The following is a 25,167-nucleotide window of genomic DNA, read 5'->3' as shown; positions in this document are numbered from 1 at the left end:
AATACATTCATTGCTTTGATAATAACTTTTTTAAAAGGAAAACAATTAAGACCCATTTCAATGAAAACTTTTATAGAATACTTCTTTTTTTTTATATAGAATACTTCTTTAGCTATTGATTTAATTTTTCTAATCACTTCACTGTACCAAAAATAAATTTAATAACTTTACTATACTAAAAAAAAAAAAAAAGCCAAATCACTTGCCATACGATCACAAAATGAAATAATCTTAATTTGGAAAGCAAGACTGGGGACACCTGGTGGCTTGGTCGGTTAAGCATCTGACTTTTGATTCTGGCTCAGGTCATGATCTCACGGTTTGAGTTCGAGCCCCGCATCAGGCTCTTCCCTTTCTGCCCCTGCCCTAGTCTCTCTCTCTCTCTCCCTCAAAATAAATAGAAAACATTTTTTTAAATCTTTAGGAAAAAAAAAAAAGAAAAGCAATATCGGAAGTGCAACTTTATACAGTCGTTACTAGTCACTTAGGCAGTACTAGTACTAAATGGAGACAGAGATGACAGTACCATGGCAGGGCCATGAGAAGCTAGAGGAAGAAATGGAACAAATCTTCCTATCATCCTGGTAATGGTGGGAAAATAGCAAATAATTGAGGGGAGGGTTTCTAGCTCCTAATTTGATTCTTGCTTTACTTTTTTCCTAAAATTTTCATTATACATCCATGCATCTAATTTATACTGGTCATATTCAGTAGTAAAGATACCTTTTAGTTTCAAAGGATAGGCTTGTATTCTCAAGTTGGTTTTATGCATTGAATTTAGAATCTCATTGTTAGTTTCCTTTTCCTTAGGAACCCTATTTGCACGAGCTTTCTCAAACTTTTTCATCCCTATCCATTCAACTGGACCACCACCCTCTTACAGGAAGGATTTGGGGTCTAAAGTGTGGCAAACATAAGCATCACACTTAATTTTGTTTGATTAATTGTCCTAATAAATATTTTTGGCAATACTGATTCTTGCCAGTTTGATTTTTAAACATCATATTAATTCTTTTGGTCTCGAATGACATCACCTCTAAGGAAGCCTTCTCTAAACCACTAGTGGGTCAGGTTAGTTCCTCCTGTAGTGTAACCCTCACCACCAAGCGATGCCCATGATGACAAGTGAGCTTGTTTAAATGACTCTCTCCTTCACTAAAGATATGACGGCAGGAAGTAGGTCTTTCTTACCATTTTATTATTTCTTATGTATAGCAAAGTACCTGGCACACGATAGGTTTCGTAGAAATGTTTTCTAAGGGAAATGCAAGTGACAATGAGGGAATTGGACTTTTATCTAACCAATGATTCTCAAATTGACCCTGATCAATTATCTAAGAAATTCTGAAATCCTTCTCTAAAGTACCTCCCAATTTGAAGAAACATAATCCAAGAACTTGGGGTAGAATATTGAGGTTCAGGAAGGGAAATTGGAGGAAGTGAAATTAAAGCCAGGTAGTACACACATTGAAATCATTTCACACCAGGTTGGTGTACCTGAAAACGAGTTAGGTTTAACAGATGTTTATATAGACTTAGGTGACCAACAGATTGTACTTGGCCACCTACTAAGTCCAGGACTTTGGGTAAACTAAGCTAACCTACCTGAGCCTGTTTCCTGAAAGATGAAGACAATGATGGTACCCAACTACAAAGAGCTATTTTGAAGGTTAATCTTATTTTACATGTTGTGTTTCACCTATTGTCTGGATATAGGGAAATTGTCCTTAAGGGATAGTTATGTGTTTACTGCTTGTATCCATCACTGGGATGTAAGCTTCTACATGTGCTTTGTCTCCTTTAGAACTGTTTCCCCAGTTTCTAGAACAGAAGCTTGGCTTTTGATTAGTCTTAATAAACAGATTAAGTGAATGAATGATTCAAGTATAATGTTGATTCCACTAATCAAATATAAGAAGTCATTATTTTACAGGGAGACCTCATACTATGCATGTTTCTTTCTATACATGGAACTGGCAAACAGGAATAATCCTCCCAGATTCCCACACAATTTGTTTTTAGATAAAGGTTTATGCATGTAGTATGACAAACGGTTCAGTTCTAGCAAGGGAAGAGTACAGGTTTAAAGAACCTGGAAGTTTTTTCATCTCAGTATACCATATACAGTTTAGAAAATCAATTAAAGACTTAGTTCGTTTTTCTGTATACATTTTTAATGATTAGAAACAATCAGCTATGCAGTCATAATTGCAGTTACTGGGGTCTGAAAAAGCCAGTCAATAAAAATAAAATCGATATTGAACTGTCATGAGTCGGAGGTTTATCTTACTTTATTCACGTAAGTATTTGAGAGCTTCAAACTATACGGTACGTGACCAGTGGGGTGCATGTACAAGACCTCAAGTCCAAGTTTGGGACAAGTGTAGCCAGCCAAAGCATAACGCAAAGCTAACTGTTTAGTTTACTTGCAGCCCACGCCAATGTCACTTGTCCCATCAGCACTACAGCATCAGCAAGTGAGCCCGGGAAGACACGGCCAGCAGAACAAGAGGGTAACGACTGGAGAACCAAGATTATAGAAGGAATGGAGGCCTTGAAAGGCTCCATGACTTGCCTCAGGTCACAGAACAAGTTAGTCAGAAACACAGACGGTCGGTTCTCCAGGTTTTCAGGATTGCGTGTGGTCACAAAGCTCTTGCATAAATATTCGAACATACAAACCATTCAGTTTTTAGCCCATTAACCATATATCACAAATAAAGCAGGTTTTAACCTAACAAAACAAACTATGTAAATGACGTGTGCCCTGTGTATCAGGACTTATCCCTTTTAAATGGCAACTGAACTCTACTGAATTATGGTGATATGTAAATAACAGTAATAGTAAACATTTGAGTATTTACTGTATGTCAGGCACTATTCCAATCATCTGATAAGTATTAACTCATTTAATCTTCACAACCACCCCAGGAGATGTCCTCATCCTCCTCCTAGAGAGGAAAATGAAGCACAGAGAGATCATACTGTAAGCAGTTCTAGAAGTCTAGTGTCTGAGACTCTGCTCTAAGTTAAACAGGTCTAACAAACTGGATATTAAACATACATATTAAAACTTAAAAGTGAATGTAAGTCATGTTGATTGCTAAGCTATACAAATGTCACTACTATTTTTTTTATCTCTTCACTTCCTCATTATGTCTAACTAGTATTTTTTTAAAAAACAGCACAAAACTAAGTTCTGCCTTTATTAGAACATGTCTGTTTTGTCTTTAGATAGTCAGTAAGTATTCTATAACCCAATTATGTAAAATGTCTAAAGAAATTTTGCTTATTCTTTTCTAATTGAGTCCATTTCATTTGCATCGAGATCACATCAAGGGGGGAAACTTCTGTCCCTATATGATGTCCCACTAAAAGTAGTTTAAAAAAGACCTTTATTACAATAAGAATTCCTTTATAAAACTGAACTATATTTTCATGCATTATATTATTAAAGTATAATTCCAGGAAACTAAAGAATAAAAAATTATTTTAAAAAGCTACTGTGGAGAAGTTGAGGGGAAAATCAGTATGTATTAACTTATAGTTTTATTAATATAAAAGAAAACTTCAAATACTGTACAGTGAGGTGTGCTGTAGAACACTATATAGTTATAATACACTATTACCAATTATTTATTATTCAAATGTAATATGTACAGCAACCACAAAATCAGAAAATAACGGGTAACAGCCAGTGCCTTAGGGATGATAGAACATTTATACTATTTAATTGAGCATTTAAAGCACTTGCTATGTGATTTTTCTAAATATTTACATTACCACTTATTTTTACATAGTCTAAAGAGGATCTCTCTCGAAAAAAGTAGACTCTCCAGCTTGGCACTAATTCTTGAAGTCAAATAAACCTGAAAATATTGGTAACCTTTTCAGTCTTTTATTGCCCTATCATAGGCATAAAAGGCTCAGGGACTTGTGCATTCTAAAGAAAAAATATGCAATACCTTCAAATTTTAAATACTAAGTAATTGATACTCACAAGCAGATAATATCGACTAAAACTTTTTTTTTTTACTAATTTTCCTTTTCTTTTACAAGAGAATAATCATCATATTAATATTATACTACAAAAGCATGTAGACTCCATAATTTAAAAAATTAAATGTCAGATATACAAGTAATGGCATTTTCTCCAATAATTCACAATTTTTACAATTTCTTCTATTTTGGAACAAACGTTAAAATTCCCACGATTTAATTATCATTAAATATGAATTGAAACACAGTATCTCAAAGAATTATTAAGAATGGCAGAACTTACAATTAACTATAAATCTTACAATAGCTCCACTCTGTTAATTTTATTTCTTAAGTAAACATTCTACTGTGGTATGTTTTCAACTGAACAGTTCTGGCTTAGAAATTAATTTCTTATATTGTGAAGAGCCTTGAGAATGTACAATTTTGTTAAATTATATGATAACCTTGAACTGTAGGATATATCTACCCTACTTATGTAGAGTATGTATCTCACTACTGCTATGATGGTCATTTTAAATTTCTGTGGAGTGCAGTTTGATTCGACTTTGCAAAGGCCTTTAGGAAAATCTTAATATGGAGATCTTGTTTTGGAAACCATGAAACTCTCAAAGTCTACTCTGCAGTATTTTAAGTGTGGGCCAACTGGAATTCCTATTGAAAAAAATGAAGACAAAACTGTACTGATATTTTGAAATAAACACCGTATTAGATATTGTCACTATATTGACCAAAGCATAATTAATGACAGAAGCAAGTTTACTTCCTACCTAAAGATTAGTCATTAGTGAGTTCTAAATTTTTAAGGAAATGTTCACTAGCAGCCAGTATTAGTAGGCAACTCCATAAAGTAATACTGTTATACATTTTGCATTTAGTAGCGAACATGTGATATCAGTACAATTCTCAAAAACCTGTCATTAGTAATATATGAGTTGCTAGCAAGTGATCTTCCCTGAGGTAAAAGACCATACACAAAAGTCTGCTCATTTCAAATCAAGTTAGATACTTAAAAAGAATGGCAATAAGGACCTGTGGCTGGGATTCACAGATGCATTTCAGATTGATGTCTTAATTGCAAGCAGTAGGCTTGATTGTAAAAACCAAACTAAAAATCGTCAGAAGATATAAAGCAAAATTCACAGTCAATAGCATTTGCTGAATTTCTCAGGTCTTCATCCTAAATTTTCCAATAAAATACTTGAAACACAGTGAAAGAAAAAAAAATAGACAGACCTTGGGCTTACTTTTTAACTAGTTCCTGAGTAACCATTCCCTTAGAGTTCATTATATTCTAGTTCATAATATATGGCAGTGTCTTGTCTTCTTCAATATCAACCAGTTTCTCATTATAAACACACACCATCTTCAACTCTACTTGGACTTTTGGTCTTCAATTCAAACTTGGTATGACTACCTATAAAATGTTATTACTGAAGAGAAAAATTTACAATTCTACTTCAAGTTTCAGTGAAACATCACAAACAGAACTTAATTATAAGATTGGGTTATGGTTATGTTACATCTAGGGCTAAAAAAAATAGTTAACAGTTATGTTACGTCTAGGGCTAAAAATGACATTTTAACGGTTTACGATCTCTAGCTGGAATTCAAAGCTGTGGTGATCCCAAATGGCAGTACTAAAAAATAAGAGTTCTACAGTCATGTATTTGATTATGATAACCATATGGAAGGACAAAGGATGAAAATTAGGCACTTAAATTCGTTCTAAAACTTCTCTGTGAAGATGATACCTGGCCCACTTCTCAAAAGCTACTAATTACTCCATCCAAATTTCAGCAGATTTAATATAATTTCAGAAAACCTGACCATTCTCAAAAATCAAGCCTTTTATTCTTTATCGAGGGAGAACCCACAGTATTATTATAATATTCATACCTAACCAGCTTCTAAATAGCATTGCTGTGGCAAGAGAAATTAGTAGTGTTATCAGAGTTTAAAGCCCTTCTTCTAATGTTCACAGGTGCATTCTAATTTGACTAAATGCAAATATTTAATATAATAGGATGATAAAATTTATTTCTGACATTTTTACTTTATGCTCTGAGAGTGTATTTCTCAGTTATTAACTAAACATGCCAAGCCACAGGTGAAGAAAATATTTGTTAAAGAAAAGGTGAGTACATCATTTACCTGGAAGCGGTGCATCTGCTTGTTAAACAGTTTTCCTGTATTTAAACTAATAAGAAAAAGTCAGTTTCAGTGGCTAAAAGAGCTAAAAATTATTATAGTGGTTAGTGGTAGTTGTCATTTTTAGTTTAATACACGGAAGCCACCTATATTAACTAAATAATTATTTGGTAGCTGCAGTTCTTTATGCAAAACTAGCACACAATATAAAAGTCCTAAATTTTCCTGCTCTTTAGATATTAAGACAATTGAAACTAAATTTAGAAGAACAGAGATAAAATATGGTTTAAAATGTAATGTGATAAAACTAACCCAAATATATATATCTTGCTCAGATATCGCTTGCAAAATGTCTAGATTCTCCATTTTCTCCTTATTCAAAATGGAGTAGTTTAGTTAGTAAGTGGATTAAGTCAGAAATACTTTCATAGAAAGAAATCCAAAACCTCTCTTCTTTGGAAACACAAGTGAAAGTACTGTATATATATTCCTTAATGAATCAACAGGTTGACATTTTGAATCACCTGATAATGTACTTTCTGATGAACATTTTCTTAGACTGCAAACATAGTTCTGCATCTGTTACATATGCAAACAGAGACAGCCAGGCTTTGAATGCTCTAGATAAGAGATTGTATTAACATACATTTTGTCTTTCATCCATTCAAATTCAACTTAATTTCAGTGAACAAAGGAAAAAGATGGATTGAAATGTACATTTCAGAATACAGATTTGCAGAATAGGATAAAATAGTGCAATACCAATCTCAGGATAAACATTCTTTGTCCTTAAGGTATAATAAGCATGAAAGCTGCTTTTTGAGGAAACTGACACTAAAGATTTGATGAATACACTATTTAAGCAAATGCCCAGTTGATCAGGGTATGATGCAGTAAAATTTGCATCCAAATCCAAGTGAAACCAACAAATATATTTTATGGATGCTACGGAAAAAAAGGAAACATTTTTGGTTCAAAGGGGCTCAAAGACACTTAGCATATACAAGCTTAAATACCATTGATCAAAATTGTAGAACAATGTAACTCATTCATAAAGATAAATTCTTATATATAAATTCTCTGTGAATCTGACAAACTCTGAAAATTAGAGATTAACTACTGCTACCATTATTTTTATATTTTCTACCACACTTTGCAATCAACTTTTCTGCAAGATTAAAGAAAAAAAAAATTCAGTGGTACTTGACCAGGCCAGGATTAAAAAAATAATGGTAACATATTATCAACAACAGAGCACACAATTGGCTGTGTTGGCTCAGACAGCAACATTACTGAATCACATTGACTTTATCCATCTAGAATAGGTATTTCCCCCCAGCCTTGCTTAAATCAGCAAAATGTTATATCATTACACTCTATTCTCAAGATATTTTTCACCAAGAATACATATCTCTATGAATGTGTTTACGTTCACGGAAATGTCAGGATCCCTGGATCTAATAAATCCTTCTATGGATTTTAAGATACAATTTAGTTCAGATAACCTTCAAATTTACATAAACCTTTTGACACTCTAATAAATATGTGGAATGGTTATCTTGATGACATCAACATTAGCAAAATCTCATCCCCCACCTCCCAGTTCTATCCTTTTCAGAAATCAAACTTTAGCAAGAGAATTTTCATGTTTGAACCATTAAGACTTTCATGGAATTAAAGTTACAAAAAACTTCCAATGAACCACGTGTATGGAAAACTCATCTCAGCAGATCTAATAACTAATTTATAGGAATTCAGAGCCAGCCTGGGCAGCGGTATATTAAAAGCTATTGCCAATCACACACTTGCTGTCATGCACTGAATAACAAGATATAATCTTTGAATTATATACGTACAAGATTTTTTATGACTAATCAAGTTATGTGGCCCAGCCGACAAATGTTACATATTCACAATAAACATTCTGCCTTTATTATTAGCCTCTAATTAAATCAAGAGTGATCCATGGGCTCAGCTGTGTTTGTCATCTCCGCATCTTGGCTATCCATCTCTTCAGGCTCCTCCACTGAATTTCCCTTTTGTGCTTTTGACCTTGTGACCAATGCTGCCCCCAGTGCCTCTGCCACACAGCTATCAGTTGTTCCTATATTCAGATTTTCAGTGCCACCAGTTAAGGAAAAAGATTCAGGTAAGTCAGTCTGAAGACTCCCAGACTTCACAGAAGAACTCACAACTTCTACTTTCCTTTGAGGAAGATCAGATGGTGACTGCTCTGTACTTTGATCCCGCAAGTGCTTGTCCATTGAAGCCTGGATAGAAGAAACCATTTCCTGCAATTTTTTTCGCTGGGCCTCAACCAAATCAGGATCGAGCTGCCTGCTGTCTCTCATTGTAACTACTCCAGGAGCTATTCGAATAAGCTCACTATTACTAGGAGCAGATGGAAATACTGGAGGCTCCATTTTAATGGAGCTACTACTAAAGTCTGTCCCTGTGTTATGCTTCCTTACAACTGGGGCTTCCCTAGCTCTTGAGTCAAGGTGTGGGTTACTGGATGCAGTTCCTAGAGAATGCCCTTTTCCCTGAAAGGCAGTTACATTATGAAGCTGCTCGGATTTCTTTTTCACTACACCACCACTACCTAGTTTCAATAGCCCATGTGAGGGACTGGATTCTCTGCTTCTTGTAGTGGCCTCTGCTCGAACCTGACTTACAGCCTCTTTAACTAAATCTTCAACATCAGGACCGATGGGGAAATGTCCTGCGGCATCCACACACAATTCCAGTCTATCTTCAGAAGCATTATAGACAAAGGTTTTGCCAGGCAGATGTGGAAAAGTACAATGCTTGCCATCAGCCATGCCTACAGAAGGGGAAAAAAAAGGTATTTAATATATTAAAATCTTACTTAAAAAATGTAGTAAAGACCATTACAGTGGAAATACTGAATTTTCAACAATAGCTAGATCAGTTTTGAAAAACTAATTAAAAAATAACTCATTATATTTATTAATAGAATTTAATATGACTAAAAATATATAATAACACACCCTATTCTAGTTCCCCAGAGGATTTTTTTTTTTTTTTTTAAAGAACACCATTAACCCACTGCAAAGTTAGGAAAAGGGCTTCAAACAAACAACTGAGCTATGAGAAAATACTAGCAAAATTAGTAAAGCTGTTTACAGTAAAGCAGTAAGAAAATATAGTACTAAAATTCAAATTTAAAACTTTGCAAAAATACCTGTGAGGGCAAAGTGTTGCACAAATAAGCTGCACAGTGTGAATTAAAATTAAAAAATTGTAAGTAATCTATGAATTACAGAAAACCAGAATAGAAACGGTTTTCTCATCATACCTTACTTAGATACATACTTTCCACAAATACAAAAAATATAAACTTTCAAAATAAGATATCCCATAGTTGAAGTAGTAATTATGAGAGGACATTTAGGAAAGCTAAAAAAGATCTTACTTAATTCAATTCCTTTGAAACAGTTATATTTCATGTTACTTCTCTTATTCCTCTCTGGTAAGTCAACAACCACCAAAATAAGCCTGACTTATAGATGCTCCTGCAATTGACTTCTGATCGTCAACTAATACAGCAACAGAAGAACTTGAAAGCAGCTTCTCTTTCTTTTCTAGCTGAGGATCTCTCACTATATGGCATTCCAAAATTGTATATTTTGTCCAGTCTACGTATAAGAAATATGTGTGTTTTAAACTATCCAATATTCTTACATTTTAAATTTGTTATTCAGAGTATACTCCAGGTATGCAAAAAGAGGGGTATAAAACCAAAGATTTTCCATGTTATCAACATAGAAAGATGAAGTACAGAACTCTTAATAATTTACGATGAAAATCGGTGTTTATGGCAAAATACAAAGGCAAAAGCGACTAGTTTATTTTTTAAATTTAATTAATTTATTTTCTTAAATAGTTTATTGTCAAGTTGGTTTCCATATATAACACCCAGTGCTGATCCCAACAAGTGCCCATCACCCCCCTTCCCCTCTCCCTCACCCCCATCAGCCCTCAGTTTGTTCTCAGCATTCAAGAGTCTCTCATGGTTTGCCTCTCTCCCTCTCCCCCACCATTTCCCCCCTTTTTCTCCCCCACGGTCCTCTGTTAAATTCCTCCTAATCCACCTATACGTGCAAACATATGGTATCTATCCTTCTCTGCCTGACTTATTAAAAGCGAACTAGTTTAAAATGAATGAAACTGTTAGTAAGTGCTGTAGAAATACAGAGGTGTAGAGTGAATGAATTCTAGAATGCTTAGTGGGCATTTAGGTAGTCTCCAGTTTTGTAGGTTGTTAAGAATAGTTCTTCCTCCCTCCACTGAAAAAAAGCTACAGAGTGGTTCTAATGTATCTCACTGTGAATATTCCAAATAACCAGAGAAAGAACTAAACTGCAAATGAATAAATAACATCTAGTAATTTTAAACATTCATTTCAGTAGTAAGTATCCATTAATACAAATGGAACTAAAACTTCCTCTTGGTAGAACATTTCTGGCAGAGATAACTGACAAAAAGAGATACACAAAAGTTTAAAATCAGAGATGTGGTCTAAATAGTGCCTGATAGTGACTCAGGCCACAACCCTGGAATCAGTTTATTACCAATCCCCTCTCACAGAGATCTGTAAAACTTGGCTCAAGAAACAAAGGTAGCAGAGAAGATAATGCTGATGGGTTGAGTCCAGGGATGACCCTAGGCAAAACTCAGAAACATTCATTTCAGTAGATAACACCTACTGAGTCTCACTATGTGCCAGGAACTAAAAACATCCCTAAGATTCAAATAAAATGTAATTCTTAACAGATCATTATAATACAATCAGGTAAATATAATGATGGGCATATTACTCATTTGAAATCACTGATTATTTGAGGGTTAGATGAGAAAACATGTCGAGCGTATACCACAGACTGCCTAATGTAAATCAGGCAGTCAATAGTTTTAATTCCTCTATTAGATCAAAAAATATTTCCTAATCGATTCCAGGCTGCTACTCTCATGCTTTCCCTTGGCCGTCCCTGGAAAGAATCATAGTCGCACACATGTTCGTTACAGTATTACTTACAATGAAATACCAGAAACAACCTAAATAAGCTTTCAACAAGAAGGGAATGGCTAAGAAAATTATAGTCTATCTCCCTAATGTAAGTAATATCCAGCTGTTAATAATTGACATAAATAAGAAACCTATAATGTTTCATATGTAGTAAAATGTGCACCAATAGCAGGAAACAAATCTAAGTCCTATAATTATAACCTGGCCAAAACATGTATGTATAAAACAAATACTTAAAAATTATAGGTAATGGTTCCCATTTCTATAGTTTCTAGACCTTTTATATCATTAAAAAATTTTAAATTGTATTAAAAAATCACTGCAAATAACTTAAAGGGACCCCTTTAAACATAATCATTTATATTTTATATAACTTATATAGTCCTTTGAATTTTAAGAATCAAAGTGTATTAAAATTCCTAAATCTCCTATCAATAATTCCATCACACTGGATACACCAAAAAAATACATATACTAATGTTTATAACTACATTCTTCCTTATATAAAAAACCCAAAAATGCATTAGGAGAACAGATCAATAATATTAAAATGATATAATAGAATACTATGCAGCAGTCAAAATGAATGCAGTTGAACCCATCAACATGAATGAATCTGAAAAAGTGCTGCAAGAAAGAAGCAAATCAGAGAATGTATACAGCATAATTTTCAATGTCCATTTTCACAAAGTTCAAACACATTATAAAGCTAAAGATATCTATACAAGTTTTAAAACTAAATTTATTGAGGGCTCCTGGGTGGCTCAGTTGGTTAGGCGTCCGACTTCGGCCCAGGTCATGATCTCACGGTTTGTGGGTTCGAGCCCCGCGTCGGGCTCTGTGCTGACTGCCAGCTCAGAGCCTGGAGCCTGCTTCATATTCTGTGTCTCCCTCTCTCTCTGACCCTCCCCTGTTCATGCTGTCTCTCTTTCTCTCAGAAGTAAATAAAACATTAAAAAATTTAAAAAAAATAAAAAATAAAAATAAATAAAACTAAATTTGTTGTTCATGTCTGCATTTATCTCCGTTTAAATACCTGCAAGGAAACTTAATACATTTTAAGCAAATGAACTTTAATTTTTTTCCCTTCATTTGTTTATTTTGAGAAAGAGAAAGGGGGTGGGGGCCAAGAAAGGCAGAGAGACAATCCCAAGTGGGCTCTGCAGTGTCAGCATGGAGCCCAATGAAGGGTTCAAACCCATGAACCATAAGATCACAACCTGAGCTTAAACCAAGAGTCAGATGTTCNACAAACTGTGAGATCATGACCTGAGCCGAAGTCGGACGCTTAACCAACTGAGCCACCCAGACGTCCGTAGGCACCCCTTAAACAAATGAATTTTAAAATAGCTTTCCAAAATATAAAGACTAGGAATATTAACAGTCTAGTTTATATTGGGAAATACTCCTATTCAAATGTAGATATAACCATCTGTTTGTTAGAGTGGATTTGAAAAAAGTAAGAGAAATATGTTCCAATTTTGGGGGGATACAGGTGTATATTTTGGAGTGAGGAGGGCTTGATATGCTTTGATTCTTTGACCACAGAATAACAACAATTTGCCACATGAATCTGTCCTAAAAAAAGGAGAAATCAGGGGTACCGGGCTGGCTTGGTCAGAGGAGCATGCAAATCTTGATCTCAGGATCGTGACTTCAAACCCCAAGTGGGATGTAGAGATTACTTAAATAAATAAGATTTAAAAAAAAAAAAGAGGTAGGGGCGCCTGGGTGGCTTAGTCGGTTAAGCATCCGACTTTCGCTGAGGTCATGATCTCGCGGTTCGTGGGTTCGAGCCCCGCGTCGGGCTCTGTGCTGACTGCCAGCTCAGAGCCTGGAGCCTGTTTCAGAGTCTGTATCTCCCTCTCTCTCTGACCCTCCCCTGCTCACGCTGTCTCTCTCTCTCTCCTAGAAATAAATAAAAATATTAAAAAAAAAGAGGTAAAAACTTTGTCACAAATATTAGAAGAAATTTTATTTTGAAGAGTAAAATAATTTTCTGACAATGACCCATTTCAAATGGCTGTTATAGTCAAAAGAGTTTTAATTATTCTGCAAATAACAGCTGAAAATCTAATAATAATAATACCAGACATTTGCTAATTATTTTTTAGGTGTTTGCTAACTGTTTCATGTGCGGGATCTCATTTGATCCTAACAACCCCTAGATTATAATATCCACTTTGCAAATGAAAAAACTGAGACTTAGAAGTCACACAGGTAAGGGCACCTGCATAGCTCAGCAGGTTAAGCTTCAGACTCTTGATTTCAGCTCAGGTCATGATCTGAATCAGTTCATGAGTTCCAGTCATATGTGCTGACAGCGCAAAACCTGCTTGGGATTCTCTCTCCCTCTTTCTCTGCCCCTCCCCTGCTCATGCTCTCTCTCCCTCAAAATAAATACATAAAGTTAAAAAAAAGTTTTTAAAAAAATCTTTAAAAAAAAGAGGGCATACAGGGAGTAAATGATAGAACCAAAATTTGACATCAGATGTTCTTACTTCAGAGCTCTATACTACTTCCTAATAAGGATGAGTAACACCGGTATCATTTAAAAAACTACAATGGCTGTCTTGAGAAATAACTCACACACAATTCACGCATTTTATGTGCGCAATTGAATGGTTTTTGTACATTCAGAGTTGTGCAACCATTACCACAATCACTTTTAGAACATTTTCATCACACCAAAAAGAAACCAAAACCAATTAGCAATCATTCTGATTTCCTCCCCCTTCCCAGCTCCCAGCCTTAGGCAACACTGAATTTCTGTCTCTAGGTGCGCCTAAGCTTGACATTTCATATAAATGGAATAGTAGAATGTATGGTCTATTGTGACTGGCTTGTTTCATGTAACATAATATTCTCAAGGTTCATCCATGATATAGCACATACCAGTACTTCACTCCTTTTTATTGCCAAATAATATTCCATTGTATGAACATACTAACTCTTACTTATCCAATAATCGGTCGATGGAAATTGTGGGTTGTTTCCACTTTTGACTGTTATGAATAATGCTCTTATGACCACTTGTGTACAAGTTTTGTGTGGGCAGGTTTCATTTCTCTTGGGTATACACCTAAGAGTAAAACTGCTGTGTTGTGACCATGTTAAATCTTTTGAGCAACTGCCAGACTGTTTTCCCAAGTGGCTGTACCATTTCACATTCCACCAGCAGTAGGAAGGTTCCAGTTTCTCTGCATCTCCTTGCCAACAGCTCTTATTATCTGCCTTTTTAATTAGAGACATACTAGTGACCACATACCTCATTGTGGTTTTGATTTGCATTTCTCTGATCGTTAATGATGCTGAGCATCTAAACATCAAGTCATGTACTTACTGGCCATTTATATATTTTCTTTGGAGAAACATCTATACAGATTTTGCCCATTTTTTACTTGGGTTATTTGCGTTTTCACTGATGAGTTCTTTATATTCTAGATAAAAATCTATTATCAGGTATATGATTTGCAAAAATTTTCTCCCATTCTGTGGGCTGTCTTTTTACTTTCTTGATGGTGTCCTTTGTAGCACAAAAGTTTGCTTTTTATATTTATCTACTTTTTTCTTTTGTTGCTTATACTTTTGGTGTCATTTCTAAGGTCTTGCCACATCCAAAGTCAAGAAGTTTTAGGCCTGTTTTTTTTCTGAGAGTTTTATAGTTTTACTTCCTATACTCAGGTAGTGGATACATTTGGTGTGAGGCGGAGGTCAAATTTCATTCTCTTGTGTTTAAATATCCAGTTATCCCAGCACCATTTGTTGAATAAATTGTCTTAGCATTACAGCTAACAGTTTAAAAACAACTTCAGGGGCGCCTGGGTGGCTCAGTCGGTTAAGCGTCCGCCTTCGGCTCAGGTCGTGATCTCACGGTTCGTGGGTTCGATCCCCTCATTGGGCTCTGTGCTGACAGCTAGCTCAGAGCCTGGAGCCTGCTTCAGATTCCGTGGCTCCCTCTCTCCGACCCTCCCCTGCTCAGGCTGTCTCTATCTCTCTCTCAAAAATAAATTTAAAAAAATAAATTAAAAAAAACACAAAAAACAAAACACAACTACCCTACTATCTAGCAATTGCACTGCCAGGTGTTTATCCAAACCATACAAAAATACAGATTCAAAGGGGTACAGGAACCCCAGTGTTTATACCAGCATTATAAACAATAGCCAAACTATGGAAAGATGAATAGATAAAGAAAATGTGGTATATATTACAACGGAATATTACCCAGCCATAAAAAAGAATGAAATCTTGCCATTTGCAATGACATGGATGGAGCTAGAGTGTGAAATAAGTCAGGCAGAGAAGGATAAATACCATATGATTGAACCCATATGTGGAATTTAAGGAACAAAAGAGATGAAAGGATGGGAGGGAGAGGAAGAGAAAGGGCAACAAACTGTAAGAGACTCCTAATGATAAAGAAATGAGGGTTGATGGAGGAAGGCGCGGGGGGCAATGAGAGAGATGGGTGATGGGTATTTAGGAGGGTACTTGTTATGATGAGCACTGAGTGTTGTACATAAGTGATGAATCACTGAATTCTACTCCTGAAACCAATACTGCACTGTATGTACACTGACTAGAATTTAAACAAAAATCTGAAGGGAAAAAAAGAGAAATAACATCAGTTATTACAAAAATCTACCAGAAAACAAAAGAGAAAACAACATTTTATGAAGCCAACATTACCTTGATTAAACAGTCATTACAAGAAAACTACATACTGGGGTGCCTGGGTGGCTTAGTTGGTTAAACTTCTGACTCTTGATTTTGGTTCAGGTCATGATCTCTGGGTTCATGGGATCAAGTGCCATGTTGGGCTCTGCTCTGACAGTGCAGAGCCTACTTGGGAATCTCTCTCTCCCATTCTCTCTGCCTCTCCCCAACTCATGCTCTCTCTCTCAAAATAAATAAACATTAAAAAAATTATATGCCATTATGTCCACATAAGAAATCACAAAACACTCAACAAAATGTGATTTAAATCGAGCCACAAAGTTGACTCAATATCCAAAAATCAATATAATTCACCTTATCGATAAGCTAAAGAGAAAAACCATAAGATCATCTCAACAGATGCAGGAAGAGACTACCTAATAAAATTCAACATCCATTCAAAATATAAATTCTCAGTAAACTACCAATGGAAAGGAATGTCCTCAACCTGAAAAACCTAGAGGCTGAATGCGAGTGCTTTCCCCTGAAGATCAGGATAAGGCAAGGATGTCTACCGTCACCACTCCTCTTCAACAATGAACTTACAGCCAGTGCAATAAGGCAAGAGTAAGAAATACAAAGCATACTGACTGAAAAGGAAAGAAAAATAAAACTTTTTTATTTGCAAAAGAGATAACCTACATAGATAATCTCACAGAATCTGCTAAAAAGTACTATAATATGTGAATTTAGCAAGGTCACAGGATACAAGGTCAATGCATTAAAACCCATCTTATTTTCTATACATTAGCAAAGAACAAAAGGAAACTGGAATTTTGAAAAAGCATCTTTTAAAAGAGCATTCCCAAAACATGAAATATTTAGATACAAAGGATATGCAAGAATTGTATGCTGAAAATTACAAAATTTTGATGAGAAATAAAAGAACACTTAAATAATAATGGAGAAATACAAAGTTTTCATGAGTCAGAAGATTCAGTGTTGTGAAAATATTATCCTCAATTTGATCTACTTAGTCGACAAATCACAATAAAAATCCCAGCAGATTTTTTTTAATAGAAACTGACAAGTTGATTCTAAAATTTATATGGCTAAGCAAAGCACCTAGAATATCCAGAAAAAAATTTTTGGTGAAGAATAAAGATGTCTGCAATGACATAGAGCTAAACAGTATTATGCTAAGTGAAATAAGATAGATNAAAAAAAAAAAAAAAAAAAAATGAGAAAAACCGGGGGGGGGGGGGGGGGGGCAAGAGGCAAACCAAGAAACAGACTCTTAACTACAGAGAACAAACTAACGGTTACCAGAGGGGAGGTGGGTAGGGGATGAGTTAAATAGGTCTGGGCATTAAGGAGTGCACTTGTTGCGATGAGCACCAAGTGCTGTAGGGAAGTGTTGAATCACTATATTGTACATCTGAAACTAATATTACACTGTATGTCACCTAGAATTTAAGTTAAAACTTTAAAAAAATAGAAAAAATAAAGATGGAAGACTCATACCAACTGATTTCAAAAATTACTATAATGATACTGTAATCAAGACTACAGTATTGGTTAAAAGAGAGACATATAGATCAACAAATCAGAAAATAATCTCTAAAAATAGACGTACACACATAGTCAATTGGCTATTAAAAAAAATTTTACTGATGCTATATTTTGCATACACCTTTTCAAGTGTATAATCCATGGTCAGCTGATTTTTGATAAAGGTATCAAAGTAATTCAATGGATAAGATATACTTTTTTCAACAAACAGTGCTGGAACAATTGGATATCCATACATTAAAAAAAAAAACAAAACTCAACTCATACCTTGCAATTTATAAAAAAAAGTCAACTTGAACTGGATCATAAACCTAAGTATAAAACCTAAAACTATAAAACCTCCTGGAAGAAAACATAGAAGAAAATTTTTGTGACCTTTGAGTAGGCAAGAATTGTTTGGATGGGGAACAAAAAGTATAAATCGTGAAAGAAAAAAGTTGTTAAACTTGTTATCAAATTGAAATCTCTGATCTTCAAAAGATACAAACTGCGAGACAATATTTGCAGAACACTTACCTGATAAATGATGTGTGCTCAGAATATATAAAGAACTCTCAAAACTCAACTTAAAAAAAGATTCAAGACAATTTAAAAATGAGCAAAGGATGGAGTGCCTGGATGGCTGTCAGCTGAGCGCCCAGCTTTGGCTCAGGTCATGATCTCACATTTCAGGAGTTCAAACTCCACGTAGGGCTCACTGGTGTCAGCGCAGAGCCCACTTCTGATCCTCTGTCCCATTCTCTCTCTGCCCCTAGCCCACTCATGCTCTCTCAAAAATAAATAAAACATTTTAAACAAATGAGCAAAGGAAGAAGTAGGAAGCAAATAAGCATATGACAAGATGCTCAACATCACTGGATATTAGGGAAACGCAAATTAAAACCACTATGAGATAGTACTATAAACCTATTAAAACAGTTTTAAAAACAAAAACTGATACTACCAAGTGCTGGTAAATATATAGAGCAATTTGAACTCCAATACAGTGCTAGTAGGAATACAAAACGATCTAGCTACTTTGGAAAACGGTTTGGGAGTTTCTTACAAAGACAGGCATACACATACCATATGACTCAGCAATCCCACTCATAGGTATTTACCAAAGGGAAGTGAAACGTATGTCCACACACAAAGACCTGCACACAAATGTTTATGGTGGCCTTATCCACAGTAGACCAAAACTGAAAATAATCCAATTCCTTCAACTGGTTATGGATTTTTAAAAATGTGACATGTCCAGACAATGGAATACTATTCAGCATAAAAAACCAATGAACTACTAATATATGCAATCAGATAGATGAAATCTCAAAAGCATTAAGCTAAAACAGGAATTTGCAAATTTTTCCTGTAATGGAGCAACTCAGTAAATACGTTTTCAGACTATATAGTCTCTGTTATAACTATTCAACTCTGCAACTGTAGTATGAAAACATAAGTATGGCTGTGTTGTTGTTTTTTTGGGGGGGGGGGCTGTGTTCTGATAAAACTTTATACACAACAGGCAGCAGGCCTCATATGGTCCACAAGGAGTAGTTCACCAACCCCTGGGCTAAATCGAAGAAGCCAGACACAAATGGTTGGATTAAATTAATCCATTTTTATGGTAATTGAAAAAAGCAAACATAAAGAGACAGAAGTAAAATCAGTGGTTGTCGGGGCCTGGGGGTAGGGGTAAGGGATCAATTAGAAAAAGCACCAGGGAACTTTCGGGAACGATGGAATGTTCTGTATCTTGATTGTGGTGGGGGCTATGGGGCTGTATGTGTCTGTGAAATTCCTATTACACTGAATACCTACAAAGGGTGAATTTTACTATGCAAAATATGGTTCAACAATCCTGTCTTAGAAAGAAAGGAATGGAAGAAGTAAGATCAAGGGAGAAAGGAAGGAAGCCAGCCATTCTTTGGTCCCTGATTCAAATAAACTAAAAAAAAAATTTTTGAGATGATCAAAAATCAAGGAAATTTAAACACTCACTGGATATTTGGTGAAGTTTTAAAAATTACTTTTCATATTTTTAATATGTGATAATGACATTTTTTTAAGGAAAGTTCTTACTTTTAGAGATACATACTGAAGTTCTTACAGATGAAATTATATTATGTCTGGATTTATTTTAAAATAGTCCAGNACGGGGGTTCCTTATATTATTCTTGCTTCTCTTATACATGTTTGAACATTTCTACAACAACCAAGTTGGGTTGTTTTTTTAAAAAAGTAAAAAAGTGTGTAAGAGGTAAGAGCCATAAATAGTGATTAGGTGCTTAATGTCTACAGAGGTCAGGTAGGTGAAAAAATGAGAAAAGCCAGAGTGATAAAGTCTAGAGCCAAAATTATTCACATCAAATCTTTGAAAAAACATGTGAGGTCCAAACACACACACACACACACACACACACACACACACACACACAGCCAACATTTCTCTTACGACCTTAAAACTCTAAAAATACGGTGCCAGACTTGCACATACCTTTAACAACAATGCATACACAATGTGAGAAGTTAAATGAACTATTTCTTAAAAATCCAGAAAACACTGAGGTATATAATAATAACAGCCAAAACACAACAACAAAAATACTATATTATCTGGTTCTGGAAGTCACTTAGCGTTACAATCCGTTCTGCTTCTAATTTCACAATTTGTCCTTAGAATCATATACATAATTTAATGAGAAAATAGGAGCAAGAAAGTGATAGCAGACTTTTTAGTAATAGTATAGCAGAAAATACAGCTGACCATATCAAGAGAATAACCCATTTTAATTAGGCAGACTGCTGAAGAATATATACCTAAAATAAATGTTGGAAAGAGCTTCATTTTTATTTAATACTTTTTTTTATTTTAGAGAGAGAGAGCTAGCGAGAGCAAGCATGAGCAGGGGAGAAGGGCAGAGGAGGAGAGGGAGAAAGAATCCTAAGCAGGCTCAATGTTTGTCGCATGGCTCAGCACAGGGCTCGATCCCATGATCTTGGGATCATGACCTGAGCCAAAATCAAGAGTCGGACATTCAACCAACTGAGCCACCCAGGTGCACCAGAAATAGCTTTAGAAGAATACTATCTGATCTTTCTTGATCTTACAATAGCTTAAATGGAGATATTATCTAAGAATAAAATCATATATTAACTATACCCATGGTTTTCTTCATAATATTGTAGAACACTCCACCCTGCTGGAACATGTGAGGAAGCCCCTTTGCATAAGACCACACATCTTCTCCTGTAAAATAAAAACAGACAGTGTTAGCAATAACAGAAGAATTCAACCCAGGGTTGCTTAATGATTACCCTTGAACAGAGACTGCAAGGCAGAACTCCTAAATGAGTGATGCAGCTTGGAATAACATAAGGAGATGATACGGAGTGATGGCACTGTGGTAACTAGAAAAACCCTGACCTATCTGAAGGTGGCAGCCACTGCTAAGTGCCATCATAGCAGAGTGTAAGCCCAATGTTTTAAGACCATATGGCCTTTCAGGAGAAGCCAGAAACCTAAGTTTTTCGTGTGAATTCTCCCAATTTTTAAATGTAAAAACTAATTCAAAAATGTCTTTAAAACTGCATGAGTCAATACTGGGCATATTAAACAAAATACATCTGAAGACTCAATCCAACTCAAGGGAGGTGTTTCTCAACACTGAACTAAACCAACAGAGAGAGTTATAGGAAGATACTTATCTTTAACAAGTAGAATACAGAATAGTGTATTCTGTATTTCTGTTAAGACTAAATAAAAATAGATGGAAGGGGCTAGGGAGAAAAGTAAACACGTAGACTGAAGATAAGTAATTGATGCTGTATCGTGTTGTTCCAAAGTTGACTTTTTAAATAGAAATTTGGGGGTGGGGGTGCGAATGACTTGTTGAAGAGATTTAGGATCATCTTTATTAGTCCATAAAATGTCCCCAAGCAAATCACCATTTCACAAAAATATTTTTTTTTTAAGAACATCCTTTGGCAGTGACTATTTCAATAAGAAGTGTCAAATAAAAAGTTAAGAAAGATAATCACTGTTCAAAAAGGTAATAAAGAATGGAAGGGACATAATAGTTACTTTTGGTATCTACTGGAATGGTTGTTTTTGTTTCCTTATAATTTCACTATTTTCTCATCTGATAATGTATACGCATTACTCTTACAATCAGAATTTTTCAAGTTAATCTTAACAAAGAAAGGTTTTTATTTTTCCTACTAGAAGATTATACTGGGTCTGAGCTTTGAATGGAGGTTACTGATGACATGGCTCAATCACCTGTACATGCAATCTCTCAGCTCTAACCCCTCCCTACATTTATAAACAAATAAGCATCTGCATGGCAGTTGGCTCTAGTTATTCAGTACGTCAGTTTAAAGTATGTACATTTTAAAAGCCTAGGCACTTAAAGTTTCTGTTAACTAGAACATTTACTTACACACAAACACTTCATTCATTAATGATACAGTACTACCAGAAAATGGCTAACTTTAAGGGTGGGCACACAAATTTAAAATTTTAATATAATAGGGGCGCCTGGGTGGCTCAGTCGGTTAAGCGTCCAACTTCGGCCCAGGTCATGATCTCATGGTTCACGGGTTCAGGCCCCGCGTCAGGTTCTGTGCTGACAGCCTGTTTCAGATTCTGTATCTCCCTCTCTCTCTGACCCTCCCTTGCTCACGCTGTCTCTCTCTCTCTCTCTCTCTCTCTCAGAAATAAAACATCAAAAAAAATTTTTTTTAATTTTTAATATTAATAAAATCCCCCAAATAATGAATAACTTCTAGTAGAAGTTCTGATTGCTGAACTTATCATTTAACTCCATTTGGATAGATTATTTCTATGATAACCTTTCATTTACTTATCAATAGTACCTTGGACTAAGTATTTTATAAAATAGCAGAATATAATTTATTTGGAAAACATAAAAAATTATAATGGTGTAGCACTTTTACTTTTAATGGTAAAAGTCGGAACAGGTCTCAACACAGTGAATTCTTCAGAACTGACCACCATTAAATAGTAGTAAAAAAAATGATATTTCTTAGTGTTTTACATACCTTACTATTCCTTATTTAAGCAGGCAGAACTCCTACCAATTAGAACTCTATTGGGGTGTTTATTAACCTTGTTTTCATTCTGTTCCCCTAAGGATCCTTCTTTTTTCGTTGTTTTTTTTTTTATTTTTTACTGTTTCTAAGGATCCTTTTAAGACATTATATTCCTAAACTGCCTCTTTCATTACATTTGAATACTACAGATATACTATTTATCTATGAACTGCAGTATATCAGAGTTTTATTCATTAAAAGTTTTTTTTTTTTACCCTCTACATCTCCCCAAAAACAAATTCACCCCCCTTCAGAGCAATATGTGGCTCCACGGAGTATGCATGTTCTGTTGCTTAAGGGAAAGATACATAAATCAAAACCTCTATTATCTACCCAGCTTTGAGCTGGAACTTTACATAGTTTCATCTTCTCATCACAACTAAGTCCCATTTTACAGAAATAGAAACAAGCTCAGTTTAAGCAATTCTCCCAAGATCAAACAGCTAAGAAGTGGCAGAGTCAGGATTTGAATCCTGTGTATCATTCCAAAGCTTAAACCTCCCCTTTCCACTGATATTAAACCTCTACCGGAGGTCAGATTGTGTTACTACAAATCTCACAGATCTGCAGTCTTTTCTTACAGAAAGCCATGGCATCAACAACTGGTTAGGAGGAAAAAGTAGGCAAATTATTTCCTTTGGCGTGCAGACACTTCCACTTGTTGGCAAGGAACCAAAAAAATGGTATTAGAGATCAGGAAACAGGGACTGTACACTCTGCAGAAGGGCCCCGTCAGCATCGTACGGCTCTCCACTGCATCTGTCTCCATCAATTCTACAACTGGCCTGGTTCAGGGCTGTCTCCTGTCCGAATTACTGCCACCACCTCCTAACTGGTTTTCCCTCCTATCTTGTTCTTAAATCCCGCCTCCATACTACCTTCAGAGCTGCACTTTTAACGGTTCCCCAAAAACCATAAGGTAAATTCCAAGTTCCTTTTTCATGGCAGATACGAATAACCCTTGTATTCTCTCCTATCGCACATCTCACATCACACCCTAACTTGAGTTTTACAAAACACCACCACCAAAATGCCCTGGTTCCCAATGGCCAATAATTGCTACATATTCTTTAAAACTCCATTTAGGTGTCACTTTCTCTAGCATTCTTCAGAGGAGCGGATAGGTAGGGACCTTCCTTGCTACTCCTATGCATATGAACATCACAGCCCTAATCACACTACAGGGTAATTTAGCGTACTTTTCTGTTTCCCCTCGTAGACCAGCCTTTCAAAGTCAGGAAAAGGTCACTGGTCTATTTGACTTTCTATTTCCAGGGCCTGGCACAGTGCAAGGTAGACAGGATCACTCTTAACATTCGTTGAATGAATATATATGAATGAACAGTATAAATGAGGTTTTTCCTTTTAACAGCGCCTCAAACAATTTCAGAAAAACTTAACTGAAACAGCACAATGATAACTGTTCTTTGGTGTTAATACCGATAAAATAGAACTAATGGAACCATCTATACCTCTTCATGAATCTAATAAAAAAAAATCACAGCAAAAACAAAGGGAAAGACTTTTAGGTACAAATTTCCAGTTATCAAATAAATAAGCAATGGGAATGTAAAGTACAGCATGGGGACTATAGTTAATACCGTATTGTCTATTTGAAAGTTACTAAAAGAGTATATCTTACAAAAAGAGAATGAATTATTTTTCTACCGTTTCATTAGAAAGCAAACTCTTAAGTTTTTTTTAAACGTTTATTATTGAGACAGAGAGAAACACAGCATGAGTGTGGGAGGGTCAGAGAGAGAGAGGGAGACACAGAATTCGAAGCAGGCTCCAGGCTCTGTCAGCACAAAGCCCGACATGGGGCTTGAACCCACGAACTGTGAGATCATGACCTGGGCCGAAGTCGGACGCTCAACCGACTGAGCCACCCAGGTGCCCCCAGCAAACTCTTAAGAGAATAGTAATAGCTTGGTAAAACACTAAGCAAATATTATACTAATTCATATTCTTATTAGTACTCAATTAATTTTACTTTATTAAAATTTTTTAAATTAATTCATTTATTTAGAGACAGAAAGTGCACACAAGCAAGGGAGTGGCAGAGAGAGAGGGAGAGAGAGAATCCCAAGCAGGCTCCGTGCTGTTAGCAGAGCTCAATGCGGGGCTCGAACTCACGAACTGTGAGATCATGACCTAGCTGAAGTCTGAAGAGCAAGATGCTTAACCCACTGAGCCACCCAGGTGCCCCAATTTTACTTTATAATTCATTTGTTTCTCCACAGTAAACAGTAAAATATTCATATTCAACATATTGTCTGTATGTATAAATGTAGAAAAAAGTTTCTACCACCATCATCAATAATCTCTGTCCAAACATTGTCTTCCTCAAATCCTTCCTCCTAAAAATCTTCAGTTCTCCTATCTAAACCATTACATACAGCAATGGTATTATGGATGTGTTTTCTTTTGGTTTATCTGATTTTTTCCCTCTTTAAGAAGCAATCTTTAATTTTTAAAAATTATGTTAAAGTGAAACATTTTTAAATTCTTAAGTTTTCAGGGGCGCCTGGGTGGCTTAGTCGGTTAAGCGTCCGACTTTCGCTTAGGTCATGATCTCGCGGTTCGTGGGTTCGAGCCCCGCGTCGGGCTCTGTGCTGACTGCCAGCTCAGAGCCTGGAGCC

The 25,167-nt window shown here is 35.6% G+C and overlaps 1 protein-coding gene across 1 annotated transcript in view; it reads right to left on the bottom strand.

Moving 5' to 3' along the window:
• Positions 1–2,152: 2,152 nt before the first annotated feature.
• Positions 2,153–25,167, bottom strand: part of VCPIP1 (valosin containing protein interacting protein 1) — a gene marked incomplete at its 5' end in the record, with an annotated part of 31,018 nt that continues 8,003 nt past the window's right edge. Inside the window, 2 exons of the mRNA XM_077751824.1 lie at positions 2,153–8,974; positions 20,574–20,660. Of these exons, the coding sequence (XP_077607950.1) occupies positions 8,103–8,974; positions 20,574–20,660 (959 nt within the window). The remainder of the gene's footprint in view (positions 8,975–20,573; positions 20,661–25,167) is intronic.

The sequence above is a fragment of the Crocuta crocuta genome, unplaced genomic scaffold, assembly GCF_008692635.1.
Source record: "Crocuta crocuta isolate KB4526 unplaced genomic scaffold, BGI_CrCroc_1.0 scaffold20, whole genome shotgun sequence".
NCBI classification, from domain to species: domain Eukaryota; kingdom Metazoa; phylum Chordata; class Mammalia; order Carnivora; family Hyaenidae; genus Crocuta; species Crocuta crocuta.
The sequence above is the reverse complement of the archived record's forward strand: the minus strand, read 5'-3'. Positions and strand labels throughout refer to the sequence as shown.